This window comes from Lithobates pipiens, unplaced genomic scaffold, assembly GCF_037356315.1.
Source record: "Lithobates pipiens isolate NorthernLeopardFrog02 unplaced genomic scaffold, aLitPip1_a1.2 Scaffold_13, whole genome shotgun sequence".
In the NCBI taxonomy this organism is placed as follows: domain Eukaryota; kingdom Metazoa; phylum Chordata; class Amphibia; order Anura; family Ranidae; genus Lithobates; species Lithobates pipiens.
The window spans coordinates 82,259,069-82,276,915 of NW_027507718.1; the positions used below are offsets into that span (position 1 = coordinate 82,259,069).

Sequence of the window (17,847 nt, forward strand, 5' to 3'; positions counted from 1 at the left end):
AAAAAAGTGTGGGAACTCCCACCCAAGATCCACTCCCCCACCAAAAAAAAAAAAAAAAAAGATACGCTCATATGCATATATATATTTCACATAAAATACAGTGACTGCAAATGCGACATGCTACAAGAGATGACCAGACTGCGAATGTGACTACAGGAGATGACCAGACTGCGAATGCGACTACAGGAGATGACCAGACTGCGAATGCGACATAGTACAGGAGATGACTAGACTGCGAATGTGACTACAGGAGATGACCAGACTGCGAATGCGACTACAGGAGATGACCAGACTGCGAATGTGACTACAGGAGATGACCAGACTGCGAATGCGACTACAGGAGATGACCAGACTGCGAATGCGACTACAGGAGATGACCAGACTGCGAATGCGACTACAGGAGATGACCAGACTGCGAATGCGACATAGTACAGGAGATGACCAGACCGGGAATGAGACTACAGGAGATGATCAGACTGCGAATGCGACTACAGGAGATGACCAGACTGCGAATGCGACATAGTACAGGAGATGACTAGACTGCGAATGTGACTACAGGAAATGACCAGACTGCGAATGCGACTACAGGAGATGACCAGACTGCGAATGCGACTACAGGAGATGACCAGACTGCGAATGCGACTACAGGAGATGACCAGACTGCGAATGCGACATAGTACAGGAGATGACCAGACCGGGAATGAGACTACAGTAGATGACCAGACCGCGAATGTGACTACAGGAGATGATCAGACTGCGAATGCGACTACAGGAGATGACCAGAGTGTGAATGCGACTACAGGAGATGACCAGACTGTGAATGCGACTACAGGAGATGACCAGAGTGCGAATGCGACTACAGGAGATGACCAGACTGCGAATGCGACTACAGGAGATGATCAGACTGCGAATGCGACTACAGGAGATGACCAGACTGCGAATGCGACATAGTACAGGAGATGACCAGACCGGGAATGAGACTACAGGAGATGATCAGACTGCGAATGCGACTACAGGAGATGACCAGACTGCGAATGCGACTACAGGAGATGATCAGACTGCGAATGCGACTACAGGAGATGATCAGACTGTGAATGCGACTACAGGAGATGATCAGACTGCGAATGCGACTACAGGAGATGCCCAGACTGCGAATGCGACTACAGGAGATGATCAGACTGCGAATGCGACTACAGGAGATGACCAGACTGCGAATGCGACTACAGGAGATGACCAGACTGTGAATGCGACATACTACAGGAGATGACCAGACTGCGAATGCGACTACAGGAGATGACCAGACTGTGAATGCGACATACTACAGGAGATGATCAGACTGCGAATGCGACATAGTACGGAAGATGACCAAGTAGCTAGTTTTAAAATTGAAACCTGTCCTCAGCCCCTTTATGGCACCTCCTTTACATTCCTGTCCTCACCCCCTTTGTAGAACCCCCCTTCACATTCCTGCCCTGCCTCCCTTTTATATCACCTCTCCTCATTCCTTTCAGTTTCTGATACTTTCCCCCTCCCTCCTTCATAACAGTGCCCTCTTCCCTGTCTTACCTTACACAGGACACAGCAGATGACATTGGAAGTGCAGCAAAGGGATGGACAGAGGGCGGGACCTGCCCCAGTTAACTGATTGGTTGATAGAATGCAGAGCAGTTCTATTAACCAATCAGTTAACTGAGCCAGCCCCTGCCCTCCGTGCATCACTGTGCTGCTCTTCCGATGTCAGCTCTGTGAAGACAACGCAGCTAGCAGACTGTGTTAGAGCCTCGGGCGGCTCTGGTCCTGCAAAGGGAACGGCGTTCCTGCTGTGAAAAAAGTGCGGGGACGCCGTTCCCACGCGTTCCCGCAGGACTCGAGCCCTGTATGGCATGAATACCTTCCTAATGAAAGACATGGCAAAAAACTGACAGAGGTTTTGACCACTCCCTACTCTTTATAAAGCAAACAAATATATATATTTGTCTTGAGATTTACCTTATTGCTATCACATGGTCATACTCAGGTTTTCCCCAATGGTGACAGCCAACTTTCAGACAGAAGACCAAAGCAAAATACTGAGCTTACAGGCAAAACCTTAATTTAGAGTATTTTGAGTTCAGGGTTATAGCCCAGATAAGTACAATTTAGAAGCAGACAATAAGGAACAATTTTCAAAAAATATTTAATTCAACAGTCTGCAGTTAAATCAATTCAATAGGCACACTGCATCAGAACCAGTGTGACCATCAATAAATTGTTCAATTACCATACCACTACGGTGACATGGTGTCAGGGCTGGGCTCAGCCCTTCCTTCTCAAAGCTGGCCGCTCAGCTGTCAGCTAATTGCCAGCTTCCTTCACTGCACAGTGACTCACCTGTTGATGATATCCTGCTCGTCAGTCCTGCCTACTTAAGCCACCCAACCCAGATGACCTCTGCCTTCGCCTTGGTCACATCTCTAGAGACGCTTTCCTGTGCTCCTGTTAAAGACTTGCTTGGCTGACATTCCTTCTGGCTCCAGATCTTGCTTGCTGTTCTGCTACGCTCATCTCTGGCTCCTTGACGTTTTGGCTTGTCTGACTATCCGTTCCAGTTCCTGAACTCTGGTTATGGTTTGATTACATTTACTTTACCTTATTATTATTATTATTATTATTATTAATAAACACGTGTGATTTAACTGTACTTCTGTCTCAGTCAGATTCATGGTTTCTGATACACAGTCCCTTTTGCTCAGACCCTATTTCAGTCCACTTTGTAGAATATATAGAATTAAGCATTTAGTGACAACATATAAGACTATACACCTACAGCATACCTCTGCTATACTTTAAGCCACTAGAAAAATCTGATTTTCAACTTTATACCCAGCCAAAAGGGGAAAAACAGCAGCAGAAACATGGCTCAGAACACATAGTACTTGCCAGTATTGGTACATGAGATTCTTACAGCAAAAACATAGTTCATAACTATAGCACAGCTAAAGTAAAACTTAGTAACAGCAGTCAATCGGAAACAGTATTAAAAAAAATTTATATTTTGATAGTTGGCAAATGCAGATATGCTGTAGGAGATTGGACTTGGCACATGCTTGAGGAGTCAAAAAACTGGAAACATAATTAAGTCTGCTAGAAATCATTGTCATAACAGAGTTTAGCACCCTCTACTCTAGGTAGGTGCTAGAGTCAGGATTTTTTGGAGAGAAGGAAAGTTTAGGCGGGCCTAGCTTGTTTTCATTCTGGGCAGGGAGTGGCTCAGGATAGCAGCTGGTGACCCACAGGCAGCATCACTGAGACCTCCCTCTTCATTCTAGAGCTTGCTAGAAAGATCTGGAAAGAGAGGAGTAGAAGAGAGGCGGAGCTTTCTGGGTATTCTAAGAAGCCCTGACCAATCCCCAACCTGGATTGGCAGGGGACAGGCCTCCCTAAATACTCAGGGGTCAGCCCAGCGGGGGAGGATTTGTCGGGTGGAGCAATGGAAGTGCTGGTGGAGTAACAGTATACGGCAAGTGAAGTGCTGGAGGAGAGAAGGATAAGAGTTCTTAAGCAAGAAGTTTGTGCTGGAGAGAAGACTGGAGTGTATATACTGGAGTGCATATACAGTAGAAGTCCCAAGCAATTTTCACTGAATATTCCTGGGCATCTCATAATTCCCTATTTCATATGCAAGTTCAATCTATTCAATAAAAAACAAAAAACAAAGCTTATGAACTGTTCCATGTCTCTGAGTGACTGAGAGATGGATGTCTGGCTGGGCAGGGTGACAGGTGAACCACTACATTTATTCCCCTACAGGGGGGTGGCTACAAGAACAATAGCCAAAAGAGAGGCACCAACAAGGACAATAAGTGGTGTCTACTGCCTTGGAGAAGGCACTGGTAAATGATGGTTCCTTACAACATATATATATATATATATATATATATATATATATATATATATATATATATATATATATATATATATTTATATACAACATATACAACTATACAACTTGATGAACTCATGGGAACAGTGGATGAGATGAGCTTTGGACTTGGGGTGAAAGATGGGCCACTTCCACTTCTATTGCTATCCTACTAATTAAATTACAAGATAAACAGTAACATTGAACTATCTACATTTGTGTTGCAAACCTTATATTTAATTAAGAATATAACTGACTTATTAACGATTAAATAAAGAATATGGATTTACCATAGCAGATAAAATGAAGCCTGCAGTAATGACTGCCACCGGAATAGCAATGGCCATTCGAACATCATGTGGGAGTGAACATTCCCCGCAGTCTGCCGGACATGTAGCACAAAGCTCTTCCTCTTCACAAAAACCATTTCCACACACTTGAAAAGAAAAGACCAGAAAAAAATGATATGATATTAATGCAATCATATTGAGTAACTGTGCTATATAAGGTATTTGAAATAAGTGGGACTGTTTAAAATTCAGGATTATAAACTGATCCATATCCAAAGAACTTAGTGAACATAGTGACGTTAGTGACATGGAATTCAAACTGATTATATAAACAAAGATTGAGCCATTTAGTTAATGTGTAGACAGATATAAAAGTCTTCATTTAATCGAATTATGTATTTCCAAACAAAAATACTTAAAGGTCTCCTTTTCATATTGCATAAACTATCTCTTTGCGTTCTTCAGTCTCTTTTGTTTGCTTACTATTGCCACTTTTCTCAGAGTAAACCAGTCTCAAAGTATCTCCCATCAGTACTGCAGAAGGGCAATCATTTGCAGTAAATAAGAAAAGTCATCATAACTCCTTTCTTTTGGCAGGGTGACTGGTTGTGTGGCGATTTGTGTATCTGCCCTTTTGGTTTTCACAGGGGGTTATTTCCCTAGTCTGTCCCACCCACAAATGCTTATTCACTTTGATGGACGGTTCATGTAAATCAGTGATGGTGAATCTAGCACTGCTGGGAAATGTTTTGTGAAGCACACCGTTTATCTATGGGATATAATGTTACACAGCAAAGATTGTGCCCTCTTGCTACCAGACAATGTCTTTTTTTTTGGCGAAAAGGAAATAATGTGAATACATTTATCTTTTTTGGCTATAAGAGGAAGTAATATAAACAATTTATTTTGATTGTGGCTGTATTGCAAGATGAAGGTTGGGGTGAAAAGAGAAATGATCCTAGAGTTCAGCTTTAAATGTATTTTAACCACTTGCTTACTGGGCACTTAAAGAGGAAGTAAACCCCTTCAAACCACTTTGACCTACAGGTAAGCCTAGATTAAGGCTTACCTGTAGGTCCAAGCAATATCTCCTAAACCTATATGGTTTAGAAGATATTTGCCCGAAAATGGGCACCGCTGTCTACGGCGCATGCGCCGTAGACAGCGGCGCGCAGGCGCACTAAATGCGGCAAGTCCAAGAATGGATTTGCCTAATTTGTCGACTCCCGTGCGCATGCGCGGGAGTGACGTCAGCGGCGGAGCTGCGAGACGCGACTCCCGTGCGCATGCGCGGGAGTGACGTCATCGCGGCTTCGCCGCTGTCATTGGTCGGAGCTGCGAGACGCCACCAGCAAGATGGATGCGGCGGACTACAGGGATCAGTGGCGACTTCGCTGGCTCCTGTGTCAGGTAAGTGACACATAATGAGCTACTATGCGATGCATAGTAGTCCATTATGCTTTACCTTTGCAGGGAAAAAAAGAGGAAGTAAACCCATCAGGGTTTACTTCCTCTTTAAAGCACAATTTTCACCTTTCAGTGTCGCAGTTTGAATGACAATTGCGCGGTCATACAACACTATATCCAAATTTAATTTTTTTATTTTTTTTCCCACAAATAGAGCTTCCTTTTGGGGTATTTGATCACCTCTGCGGTTTTTATTTTTTGTTAAAATTTTTTAAAAAGACCGAATTAAAAAAAAATGTTTTATATATTTTTATATTTTTTTATAAAATTTTGCAAACAGGTAATTTTTCTCCTTCATTGATGTACGCTGATGAGACTGCACTGATAGGTACCAATGGGCTGCACTGATGGCAACAATGGGCTCCACTGATAGGCACTGATAGGGCGGCACTGGTGTGCACTGAGAGGTGGCACTGATGGGTGGCACTGAAGGGCATTGATAGGTGGCATTGGTGGGCATTGAGAAGTGGCACTAATAGGTGGCACTGATAGGTAGCACTGATAGCTGGCAGCGATGGGCACTGATGGGTGGCAGTGATGGGCACTGATCGGCACTGTTAGGTTACACTGATGAGGCACTGATCGGCACCACTGGTGGACATTGATAGGTGGCACTTGTGGGCATTGATAGGTGGCACTCATGGGCATTGATAGGTGGCACTGGTGGGCACTTTGGGCACTGGCAGGGGGCACTGGCAGGGGGTACTGATTGGCACAGAGGAGACAGAGGAGGAGGCAGATGTACCTCCTTCCTCTTCGGGACCGATGTCCTTTGAACATAAGCTGGTGATCAGCTTTATTTTTCCTCAGCGTGAGGGAAAAAAAACGATTACCGATCTTTTGTTTACACACGGGATCAGCTGTCATTGGCTGACAGCTGATCACATGGTAAGGGGGAGGGATTGGCCCCTTACTCGGATCGGTGATCACCCAAGTCTCAGTGACTTATGTGTCGCACGCAAAGGGGAAGATGTCCTGTGATGGCCTCCTGGAAATTCAGGTTCCGTCAAGTCCATCAGGAGCAGACGTCAAGTGGTTAAAGGCTAAGTTCACCTGAGTGTTTCTGTCCATTTCCTCCTATGTACTTGTATAAAGATGGCCATACACTATGCAATCTGATTGTGTATTTAGTGAGAAGGATGATCACTGATTGATTGCATTTCTTTTAAAAAAACATGCAGTTGGGAATGGGAGGGTGACTGATGCACGGGGTGTGCTAATGAGGTCATTTGGTCAATTCCTTCCTGTGTCATGACCTAAAGTCTGTAAGGACGTAAGATAGAAGCAATAGATACATTTGGAATCATGGATGGAGGACAGTAAGGTACGTGTCTGTAGATTTTATGGAAAACTTTGATATTTTTGCAAAAAAAGTACATGAATGCTATATTGGTGCATAGGGGAGCTGGAATTTAGAAAAAAATGTGAACTTAGCCTTTAAACAGTGCCTTGGTCTTATTACTACCCTTCTGTAATCCTCTGTAGATCAGCCTTCAGACTGGGAGAGAACAGGGCAACATTGTAAGCCAATCAGGCTTTCCTGCATTGCACACTGCTGTGAACCTAACAAATGAGCTTGCTGTTTGGAGGCGAGAACACTGATAGCCAAGCTATATTACTTTAACTACAGAGGATATAAGTAATTGGTCAGCACCTTGCAGGGTATCTGGATTGGGAGAAGGACTTTACAAAATTCCAAAAAAGTTTTTGTTGGACAAGACAGTTCACAGATTTGTATTTCTGTGTTATATTTACCTTTTCACCTACATTTATACTCTAATATTAACTCTGTGCTTTAATAATTATGCACATGTAGCAATAATTATTCAGGAAAACTGTCAGTTGGCACATTTTTCATTTGCCATTGAGGTATATTTGTAAAAATTACTGTGACATTGCGGCAGGCAGCTCGGACACTTTTGACACTATTTTGGGACCATTCACATTTATAAAGCGATCAGTGCTATAAAAAATGCACTGATTACTGTATAAATGTGACCAGCAGGGAAGGGGTTAACACTAGGGGGCGCTGCAGGGGTTAAATCTGTGTCCTAGTGAGTGATTCTAAATACAGGGGAGGGGACTGATGAGGGGAAGAGACCGATCGGTGTTCCTCAGTACAGGGAACTTACGATCAGTTCTCTCCTCTGACAGGACGTGGATCTGTGTGTTTACACACATAGATCCATGTCCCTGCTCTGTGATGAGCAATCACAGGTGCCCAGCCGCTGGGCACGCGCATCGGGTCCCCATTGATACGGTGAGGGCGCGTGCCCTCTCCACAATGCCAGGAAGCCAAGGACGCCCACCTGGAGGGAGGAACGGTCCCTGATGCTGTCCTTTTACAAAACGGCGATAGGGAACTGGTTGAAGACATTAGATCCATGACGTTTGATTCTCTGTAGACTTGAGAAATCTGGATATAATATTGAGGAAATCAAACTTTTCAGTTTGTTGTGTTTGCAAAGCAATTTCTCACCTAAGGCCTAGGTTCACATTGGAGCAATTTGTCATGCAATTTGAGATATCAAATTGCATGACAAGTCGCAGTCTATTGGTAGTAATGGCACTGTTCCAGCACTACTTTTGCAGATTTCAGGTGCGACTTCAATAGACATCTGTGTATGAAGCCACACAGATGTCTATCAAGTAGCACCTGAAATCGCGCTGACCTTGCTACTTTGAAATTGCACAAACTTGCAAGCAGCATCATTGGAGCTGTGAAGAAGCAGTGTATATGCTCCTTCACCGCTCCTGACCATTGAAATAAATTTAACCCTTTATTCGGCCGCTCCTCCACTGCTCCTGCCCATTGAAATTAATTTAACCCTTTCTTTGGCCACTAGCGGGAGTTAAATGTGCCCCGGTAGCGGCCGAATATCGCTGTTAAAATGACAGTAAAGCGCCGCTAAAACTAGTGGCATTTTACTGTCAACGCCCGCCCTCCCGAGTGTAAAAGAGGTCTTCGTTTTTTTAGAAGGTTAAAACATAAACACTTCTATATCAACACAAAAAAAAGCAGCATGGCTTGCATACTTATAGGATAGTTTTTATCCTATTGGATACCCAGAATCAGTTTTGCAATATAATGATTGGTATGGGCCACAAAATGAATTTATTTTGTAATCCTGCTGTTATTAAACCTAGTGGGGTTTAGTACCAAATTCATGAAACCATGCAACATTGTCATTGCAATATTTTTTTTTTACTGCATGGCTCTATTGTTGCAACAAATTCATACATAATAAGACACCTTCCATGCTTGGGGTAAATTGCGTCATGAGTGAAATCCTGCTGGAACAAAATAATTTTGGGACAATTCTGTAACACATTACTGTATACTGAACGGACTCGTACACAGTCACAAGTTGATCCATTTGTTGCACTACCATTAGACAGAATGAATATCACAGAATGTCTTATCTATGGCCAACAATAAAATGGAATTCATATTTATAACATACCTACTACAGGTAATACCAAAGTCTTAGCCTCCAATGCAACTTGCATGTTTCCAACCCTAATATGAGCAATTATGGATGTTACACCAGGGTGAATTAAGACAACCTGAAAAAAAAAAAAAAAGAGAAGCTAAAGATAACAAAAACTATTAATAAATAAATAATAAAATATATATATATATATATATATATATATATATATATATATATATATATCTCAATCAAAAAATTGAAAGGATCACTTTGTAAAGACATCAGATCTCGATGGAGAAAAATATGCTGGATATCTATACTGATTTAGATTGGGTAATGTGTTTTAAGATCAGGAATGAAAGGATACCACATTGTTTGATGGCAATGAAAATTATCAACCTACAGAGGGCTGAATTCAAAGACATCCTGAAAATCAAAGTGAAAAAATTATGCAGCAGGCTAGTCTGTTTTGCTGAAATTTCATTGTAGCAACTCAAAATGGTACTCTGTAGTTTGTATGGCCCCCATGTGCTTGTATGCATGCCTTTTAACATTGGGGCCTGCTCCTAATGAGACAATGAATGGTGTCCTGAGGTATTTCCTCCCAGATCTGGACCAGGGCATCATTGAGCTCCTGAACAGACTGAGGTGCATCCTGGCGGCATCAGATAGACTTAAACATAATGTCCCAGAGGTGTTCTATTGGATTTAGGTCAGGCAAGCGTGGGGGCCATTCAGTGGTATCAATTTCTTCATCCCCTAGGAAATAGCTCAATACTCTCACCACATAAGGCTGGGCATTGTCTTGCACCAGGAGGAACCCAGGACTCACTTCACCAGAGTAGGGTCTAACAATGGGTCCAAGGATTTCATCCTGATACCTTACAGTAGGGATGAGCTTCGTGTTCAAGTCGTACATACGTTCGACTCGAACATAGACTGTTCGCCGTTCGGCGAATTCCGAACGTTATGGCCGTTTGCGCCAAATTCGTGTGGCGCTCACGGCCCACAATGCACTGCGATGGCGCAGTGCATTGCTAGCTCATGATTGGCCAAGCATGCACTGTGACCCCGCATGCTTGGCCAATCACAGCGCCGGCAGCGAGGAGAGCCATGATTGGCCACAGGCAGGATGCCTGTGGCCAATCATAGCTCAGGCTGTGTAGTACATGCCCCACACTATATAAGGCTGCCAGCGCGGCGGCTTTGTGTAGTGTGTTGGCGTCTGAAGCAGTTAGTGGGTGTTCTGTGTACCTTCAACACAGTATACACCGATCGTTATCGGGCGATTTTTCGTTCTTGCTCTTCTGTAGTGGTTGTTGTCTGCGTGCCCTGACCGCAGTATACACCGATATATTCACCTATATAGCTAGCGATATATCTATCTTTTATAATAGAGCTTTCAGTCAGTGTTAGGAGATTGTGCGTGCTGTCTGCGTGCTCTGAACCCAGTCTACACCGCTATATCCACCTATATAGCCAACTATCTTGCTCGTTTTAAATAGAGCTTTCAGTCAGTGTTAGGAGATTGTGCGTGCTGTCTGCGGGCTCTGAACGCAGTATACACCGCTATATCCGCCTATATAGCTAACTATCTTGCTTGTTTTAAATAGAGCTTTCAGTCAGTGTTAGGAGATTGTGCGTGCTGTCTGCGTGCTCTGAACACAGTATACACTGCTATATCCACCTATATAGCTAACTATCTTGCTCGTTTTAAATAGAGCTTTCAGTCAGTGTTAGGAGATTGTGCGTGCTGTCTGCGTGCTCTGAACGCAGTATACACCGCTATATCCACCTATATAGCCAACTATCTTGCTCGTTTTAAATAGAGCTTTCAGTCAGTGTTAGGAGATTGTGCGTGCTGTCTGCGTGCTCTGAACGCAGTATACACCGCTATATCCACCGCTATATCCACCTATATAGCCAACTATCTTGCTCGTTTTAAATAGAGCTTTCAGTCAGTGTTAGGAGCTTGTGTGTGCTGGCTGCGTGCTCTGACCTGTGAGAACTTCCAGAGTGGTGGAGGAGGAGGGGGAGCTGATGGCATCGGTCAGCCCAGGCCAGGAGCCTGTTTCTCGGCCTGAGGAAAAGCGTGGAGCCCTAAAGCTCCTGGAGTTCGTTAAGGAGGAGAGGCTGTACTTAGAAAACCAGCTTGACTTGGTTGACTGGTCTCTGAGACAGCCAGGAGAGGACGTAGAGAAATCTGCGGAGAGGAAAAGGAAAGCCAAGAGCTTAATAGTAAAGGCTTCTCGCTGTTACTGCGAAAAAATGAAAGTTTTGGCCGAACTGAGAAATAGACGCGACAGATCAGGTATCAGGAAGAGAACAGAATTCAAACCTGTCATAGATGGACTGAAAAAGCAGTGTAACATGCTTGGTGAGCTTTTATCAAATCTAATTGAAAGTGCCTCAAGCGAAAAGGACTTTCTGTTGAGTGTAGAAAAAGTTATGAGAGTGGCGTGCGATGAGGGCTCTCAAGCAGTAAGACGCCGTAAGCAGCGTTTAACCCCAACTACAGCACCAGAAGGAGAGATGGAAGGTCTCTCTATGGAGGACACCCATGGAGAAACAGAAGTGGAGGAAAAGAGGCCGGTAACCCCAATATTGGTGGAGGCTCCAGCTGCAGCTACAACCCCGGCCAGGAAAGAGACATCCCCGGTAAATGGGAGTGTGGAGGAGAGTGGTGATGGGAGAAGAAACCCCAAGGCAAAGAATGCTGTTCCCGGTGGTACTGCGGAGGGGCCAGGCAAGCCCAAGGGTAACCAGCCTGTGTGTGAGGCTGTGACCCCAGGTGGCGTTTCAGGTCCCAGTGAAGCAGGAGGGAAAAAGCAACAGAAAGATAAGAGAGACTCTAAAAAGGAGAAGATTCCTGTGATACAGCTAACAAGTTTAGAAGACAAACAAAAGTTGGACTTACCGAAGCAATCCCCAGTGATCCCAGCCGGTAGTTGTAAGCAGGGCATGCCGTCAGCGGAGTTGTCGGCTGCCGCTGCTGCAAGCCGGTCTCAGGGTAAGGGGAAAGGTGTTAGAATGTGTGAAGGTGATGTGAAGAGCCAGGCCAGCTTGGCCGCCGCTGTGGGGAGGGATACAGTGGCAGCCGGCGGCAAGGCTCCTGGTAGTGCGGTAATGGCGGCTGTTGGTAATAGAACGCCGTCTTTTCGCGGGCAAAGGGGCGTGTCTGCCGGGCGTGAGCCCAAAGAGAAAGTAGTGGGGGCGGGTGACGCATTTCCGGTGGGCGGATCGGCTTCTAACGAGGTTGATTTGGGGCCGGAAGTGACGTCCGCGGGAGCGGAAGTTGGCCGTGGAGAGCATTTCCGGCCGGTGGTTAACGCAACTTCCGGTCCTGCGTTCCAGGAAAATATTGATGAAATTATTAATAATGTGGAAATGTCAAATAATCTAGAACCTGGCCAAGTTTCTGCATGGGGGGACTGTCCAATGGGTGAACTAGATGAAGGTAACCCAGCAATGGAGTATATTAAAGGCTTGGAGGGGTCCCAACGTGAATGGGGACAGGTGCATGTGGATTCTTGCGGGGCCCACATGGAAGTGGAATGTCAGGAGTCCTGGAATACGTTATTTTACAGTTCGGGGGATGAGGCTCCCCAGGTAGGTCAGTCTGGTGTAGGTGGGGTGGGGGGTGGGGGCCTTCGTGCTGAGGGGGCCGGGGCTTCACCCTCTGCTGCCCCCCCTGTCTCTGGGGTGGGGGCTCCTCCTCCTGAACCTATACTGAGGGGTACACCAGAGGTGAAGTTGTTAACGGCCCTAGGTGAAAGGCGGTCCTATGCCAACGTGGTGGGGTCAAGCGTGGCTCTGGGCCACCTTTATCATCAATTTGGGGCCAGTAATTTTCGGGTGCCCCCGGCTGATCAGTCCTCCGGGGCCAACTCTTGGTCTAGGGGGACAGGTGGCCCAGAGCGCAAATGCAGGAACGTAATTCAGTTAAGGTGGGAGGGGAGTGGCCAATGCCCTACTAGGGGACAAGTGGTGGATATGATCTTGTCACTGGGGATTAAAGTGGGGGAATTGTTTGCGGTGATTCACCCATCAGGTTCCCCTGATTTTGATGTGAGTTTCACGAATGCAGTGGTTATGGAGCGATTCATTACTGCTTTCGGATTAATCAGGGGGGCTGATCCATGGAGGGGTTTCCGCATGATCTCCCTAAGCAGGCAGGAGGACGTTAAAAACATCACAATACTAGTCAGGAATGAGAGTCTGCCCCCAGAGGACATCGCGACTTGGTTGGGGAGGCACGGCCAGTTGCAGTGTCCCCTAAGTAAGTGCCTTGATGAGCGCGGGGTGTGGACTGGGGCATGGAGCACTAGGATCAAGTTGAGAAGAGCTGGTAATACAGTTGCACATGTCCCGGGCAGTGCCTTTTTGGGGAGGGACAGGATCCTAGTGTTCTACCCAGGCCAGCCCCGCCGTTGTTTTAGATGCGGGTGCCCAACCCACTTGAGTGCTGACTGCACTGTAGTTCGGTGCATCAGGTGTAATAAGTTTGGGCACTCGGGGGAAACTTGTGGCCTGATTTGCTGCAACCTCTGCGGTCAGATGGGGCATCCATTTAGCAGATGCCCCAGGGCTTACAAGGGGGAAGCAGCAACAGACAGTAGGCCAAATGAAAATAGTGCCCCACCCCCTGCTGGGCGGAGCTCTGGGGGTAAGGGACAAGGTGATGTTCCTGAGGAAGGGTTGCGGGGGGAGCCCCAAGCTCAGGGGGCAGGTAAGGCATCCCAGAGGGAGAGGGTGGTTCGATCTGTTCCTGTTGTTGAAGTTCAGGAGCCTGTAAACAGGACTGGGGTGGAAGAGGTAGCTGGGCCCCTTCTTTCCAGGGGGGTGGTGGCTCAGGTCTCCAGTCCTCAGGTTTCTGATCCCCCTCCCCCCCTCGTAGGCGTCAGCCTGGTGGTCGGCTGGCTGCCGTCTCTTCGTCTGACTCCTCAGCAGGGGAGAGCCAGACTGGGGAGGAGGAGATGGAGGTCTCGATGAAAGGTACCCAGAAACGTCCCAAAGAATTATCTGATGAGGAGGGTGAAGTGACTTGGGTAACAGTTAAAAAAAAGCATGGGAAGAAAAAGAGAGCCCCACCTCCTGAGGCAGAGCCAAGGTCCCCGCCAGGGCCTAATAATAGGGGTGTGGCTTCACTTATAGACTTCTCCTCGGGGGAAGAGTACAGTGGGGAGGATATATAAGAGTTAATTTCTCTCTTTGTTTAAGGTTTGAGGTTTTCTTGAATAGTAGGAGTGTATTATAATTGTAAAGTGGATATAAACTGATGTTTAATTTGTATATGTAAAGTTTTGTTATTTTTGTATGATTGGTAGCAGTATAAAATAAAAAAAAATATCCACCTATATAGCTAACTATCTTGCTCGTTTTAAATAGAGCTTTCAGTTAGTGTTAGAAGATTGTGCGCGCTGTCTGCGTGCTCTGAACGCAGTATACACCGCTATATCCACCTATATAGCTAACTATCTTGCTCGTTTTAAATAGAGCTTTCAGTCAGTGTTAGAAGATTGTGCGCGCTGACTGCGTGCTCTGAACGCAGTATACACTGCTATATCCACCTATATAGCAAACTATCTTGCTCGTTTTAAATAGAGCTTGCAGTCAGCGGTAGGAGATTGTGCATGCTGTCTGCGTGCTCTGAACCCAGTATACACCACTATATCCACCTATATAGCTAACTATCTTGCTCGTTTTAAATAGAGCTTGCAGTCAGCGTTGAATAATGGACAGGGCACTTGAGGCAGAACAGAGGCAGGAAGAGGAGGACTTCCTTGCCTCTCAAGGCCCCCTTTATCCAGGCAGTGTTCCTGCTGTGCCACCCATCACACAGGAAGAGGATGAGGAGGAGGAGGAGGATGATTGTGTCAGCATGGAGGTGGAGGCTGGCACTCAGCAGCAGCAGCAGTCTTGTAGGGATGATTTACAGTCCCAAGAAACCCGTGGACTTGTACGTGGCTGGGAGGAGGTAGCTGCGGATCATGTTGTCCTTAGTGACCCAGAGGACTCCGGACCGAATGCCTCAGCTAACCTACGCTGAATGGCTTCCCTGATCCTACAAAGCCTGCGGAAGGATCCTCGTATTCTTCGGATCAAGGAGAGGGACCATTACTGGCTGGCCACTCTCCGTGATCCACGGTACAAGGGTAAGGTTGCCGACCTTATCTTGCCATCGCAGAGGGAGCAGAGGATGAGACATCTCCGGGAGGCCTTGCAGAAAGGTCTGTGAAACGCGTTCCCAGAGACTGGGAGGTTACAAACTCCTGGTCCTGGACAACGTGTTGCTGAGGCATCGGTCAGAAGGAGCGGTGGAGAAGGTGACCGTCTGACCGATGCTTTCAGACAATTTTTTAGTCCGCAGCCCCAAGGTATGATCGGTTCGAGCAACCATTGCCAGCGTCTGATTTACATGGTGCAGGAATACCTAGGGGCAAGGTCAGACAACTTTCCCACCGAAAATCCTCTGGCTTACTGGGTCTTGAGGATGGATCACTGGCCAGAGCTTGCACAGTATGCAATCGAGCTACTGTCCTGCATCCAGCGTTCTTTCGGAACGCACCTTCAGTGCTGCTGGTGGCTTTGTTACCGATCACAGGGTGCGCCTGTCCACCGAACCAGTTGATCGACTGACCTTCATCAAGATGAATCAGTGTTGGATCACCCACAGCTACCAAGCACCTGAAGCTGATGTAACCGAATAATTTTTTTTGAAATATCACATCCCTTCAAGACTGCCTATGCTGATGCTGAGTGACTGTCCTGTTATGTTGATTGTCTATCCTCTTCCTCCTCCGCTGATATGTTGGAAGAACATTTCTGGTTCTGGGTGATGCCATCAGCCCAATTTTTCTGCCCCTGTTTAACAGGGGCATTTAATTACAATTTCTGGTGCAATGCTTTGCAGCAGGGCTAATTCCTGCACTACAACTAGAGTATATGGGAGAGGTTGCAGTGTAGTGGCACCAGCACCAGTGCCTAAGGCCCAATTTTTCTGCCCCTGTTTAACAGGGGCGTTTAATTACAATTTTTGATGCAATGCTTCGCAGCAGGGCTAATTTCTGCACTAAAACTAGACTATATGGGAGAGGTTGCAGTGTCGTGGCACCAGCACCAGTGCCTAAGGCCCAATTTTTCTGCCCCTGTTTAACAGGGGCGTTTAATTACAATTTTTGATGCAATGCTTCGCAGCAGGGCTAATTTCTGCACTAAAACTAGAGTATATGGGAGAGGTTGCAGGGTCGTGGCACCAGCACCAGTGCCTAAGGCCCAATTTTTCTGCCCCTGTTTAACAGGGGCATTTAATTACAATTTGTGATGCAATGCTTTGCAGCAGGGCTAATTTCTGCACTAAAACTAGAATATATGGGAGAGGTTGCAGTGTCGTGGCACCAGCACTAGTGCCTAAGGCCCAATTTTTCTGCCCCTGTTTAACAGGGACATGTAATTACAATTCTTGATATAATATTTCACAGGAGGGCCCGCTCCTGTGCCCACCCAGAGTAACTGTGAGGACTTATAGTGTTGTGGCACCAGCACCACAACCACCAAAGGTCAATTTTTCTACCACTGTTCAACAATGGCATGTAATTACAATTCTTGATATAATCGTTCACAGCAGGGCGCTCCAGCGTCCACCAAGAGTCACTTTGAGGGCTTACAATGTTGTGGCAAAACCAACACCTTGTTCCGCCATTTCTGCAGAGCATATAGGGCAGGCCCCTACTTTCAAACATCCAACTTACAAACATCTCCTACTTGCAAACGGAAGGAGACAACAGCAAGTGAGATGAAAAAAGACGGACGGTGAAACAAATTATACAGGGGTGATAACCCTTCCCTATGTTTTCCAAAAAGCTTAAAAATTGTTTTTTTGACTGGAGCTACACTTTAAAAATGTACCAGTTGAAAATTACAAACAGATTCAACTTAACACAACAAACCTACACAGTCCCTGTCTTGTTTGAACCGCCTGTATACTGCTGTTCTGAGTATATAGGGCCTGGGGGCCACATGTATTTCCTTTTTTTAATATGGGTACGGGGTTCCCCTTAATATGCGTACAAGACCCAAAGGGGCTGGTAATGGCCAGGGAGGGCTACCTATGCCATTTTTCTCAATGATTTTCAACCATATTGCAGGAACCAGATATAACATTAAAACCGCAAGCAGTTTTAAATGACGTTTTTTCCGTTAAATGTCATTTTGTGCAGGGACTGTTATAAACACGGGAAACACGTGTCACTTCACAGGCATACTACAGATACCCCCCCAGGCACGATATTTAAAGGAATATTTCACTTTTTTTTTCTTCACTTTAATCGTCATTAAAATCAGTGCTCCCGCCAAAACGGCCATTTTTAAAACTTTTTTTTGCATTGACCCATGTCCTCTGGGGCAGGAGCCAGGTCCCCGAACCCTTTTTAGGACAGTATCTTGCATATTAGCCATTAAAATTAGCACTTTTAATTTCAAACGTTCGAGTCCCATAGACTTCAATGGGGTTCTAACGTTCGTACGAATTTGGGGTCCGTTCGAAAGTTCTGGTGCGAACCGAACCGGGGGTGTTTGGCTCATCCCTACCTTACAGCACTCAGGGTGCCATTGTCTTGCCTGTGCCACCATGGATATGCCTCCCCAGACCATTACTGACCCACCACCAAACCGGTCATGCTGAACGATGGTACATGCAGCATAACGTTCTCCATGGCTTCTCCAGACCCTTTCATGTTTCATAAATGAAACATAG

At 45.9% G+C, this 17,847-nt stretch overlaps 1 protein-coding gene across 1 annotated transcript in view; it reads right to left on the reverse strand.

The window, feature by feature from the left end:
- Positions 1 to 17,847, reverse strand: part of LOC143975852 (atrial natriuretic peptide receptor 1-like) — a 294,297-nt gene that overhangs the window by 220,561 nt on the left and 55,889 nt on the right. Inside the window, exons 6-7 of the mRNA XM_077478411.1 lie at positions 9,123 to 9,225; positions 4,192 to 4,337 (exon numbers count right to left, since the gene is read on the reverse strand). Coding sequence (XP_077334537.1) covers positions 4,192 to 4,337; positions 9,123 to 9,225 — 249 coding nt within the window. The remainder of the gene's footprint in view (positions 1 to 4,191; positions 4,338 to 9,122; positions 9,226 to 17,847) is intronic.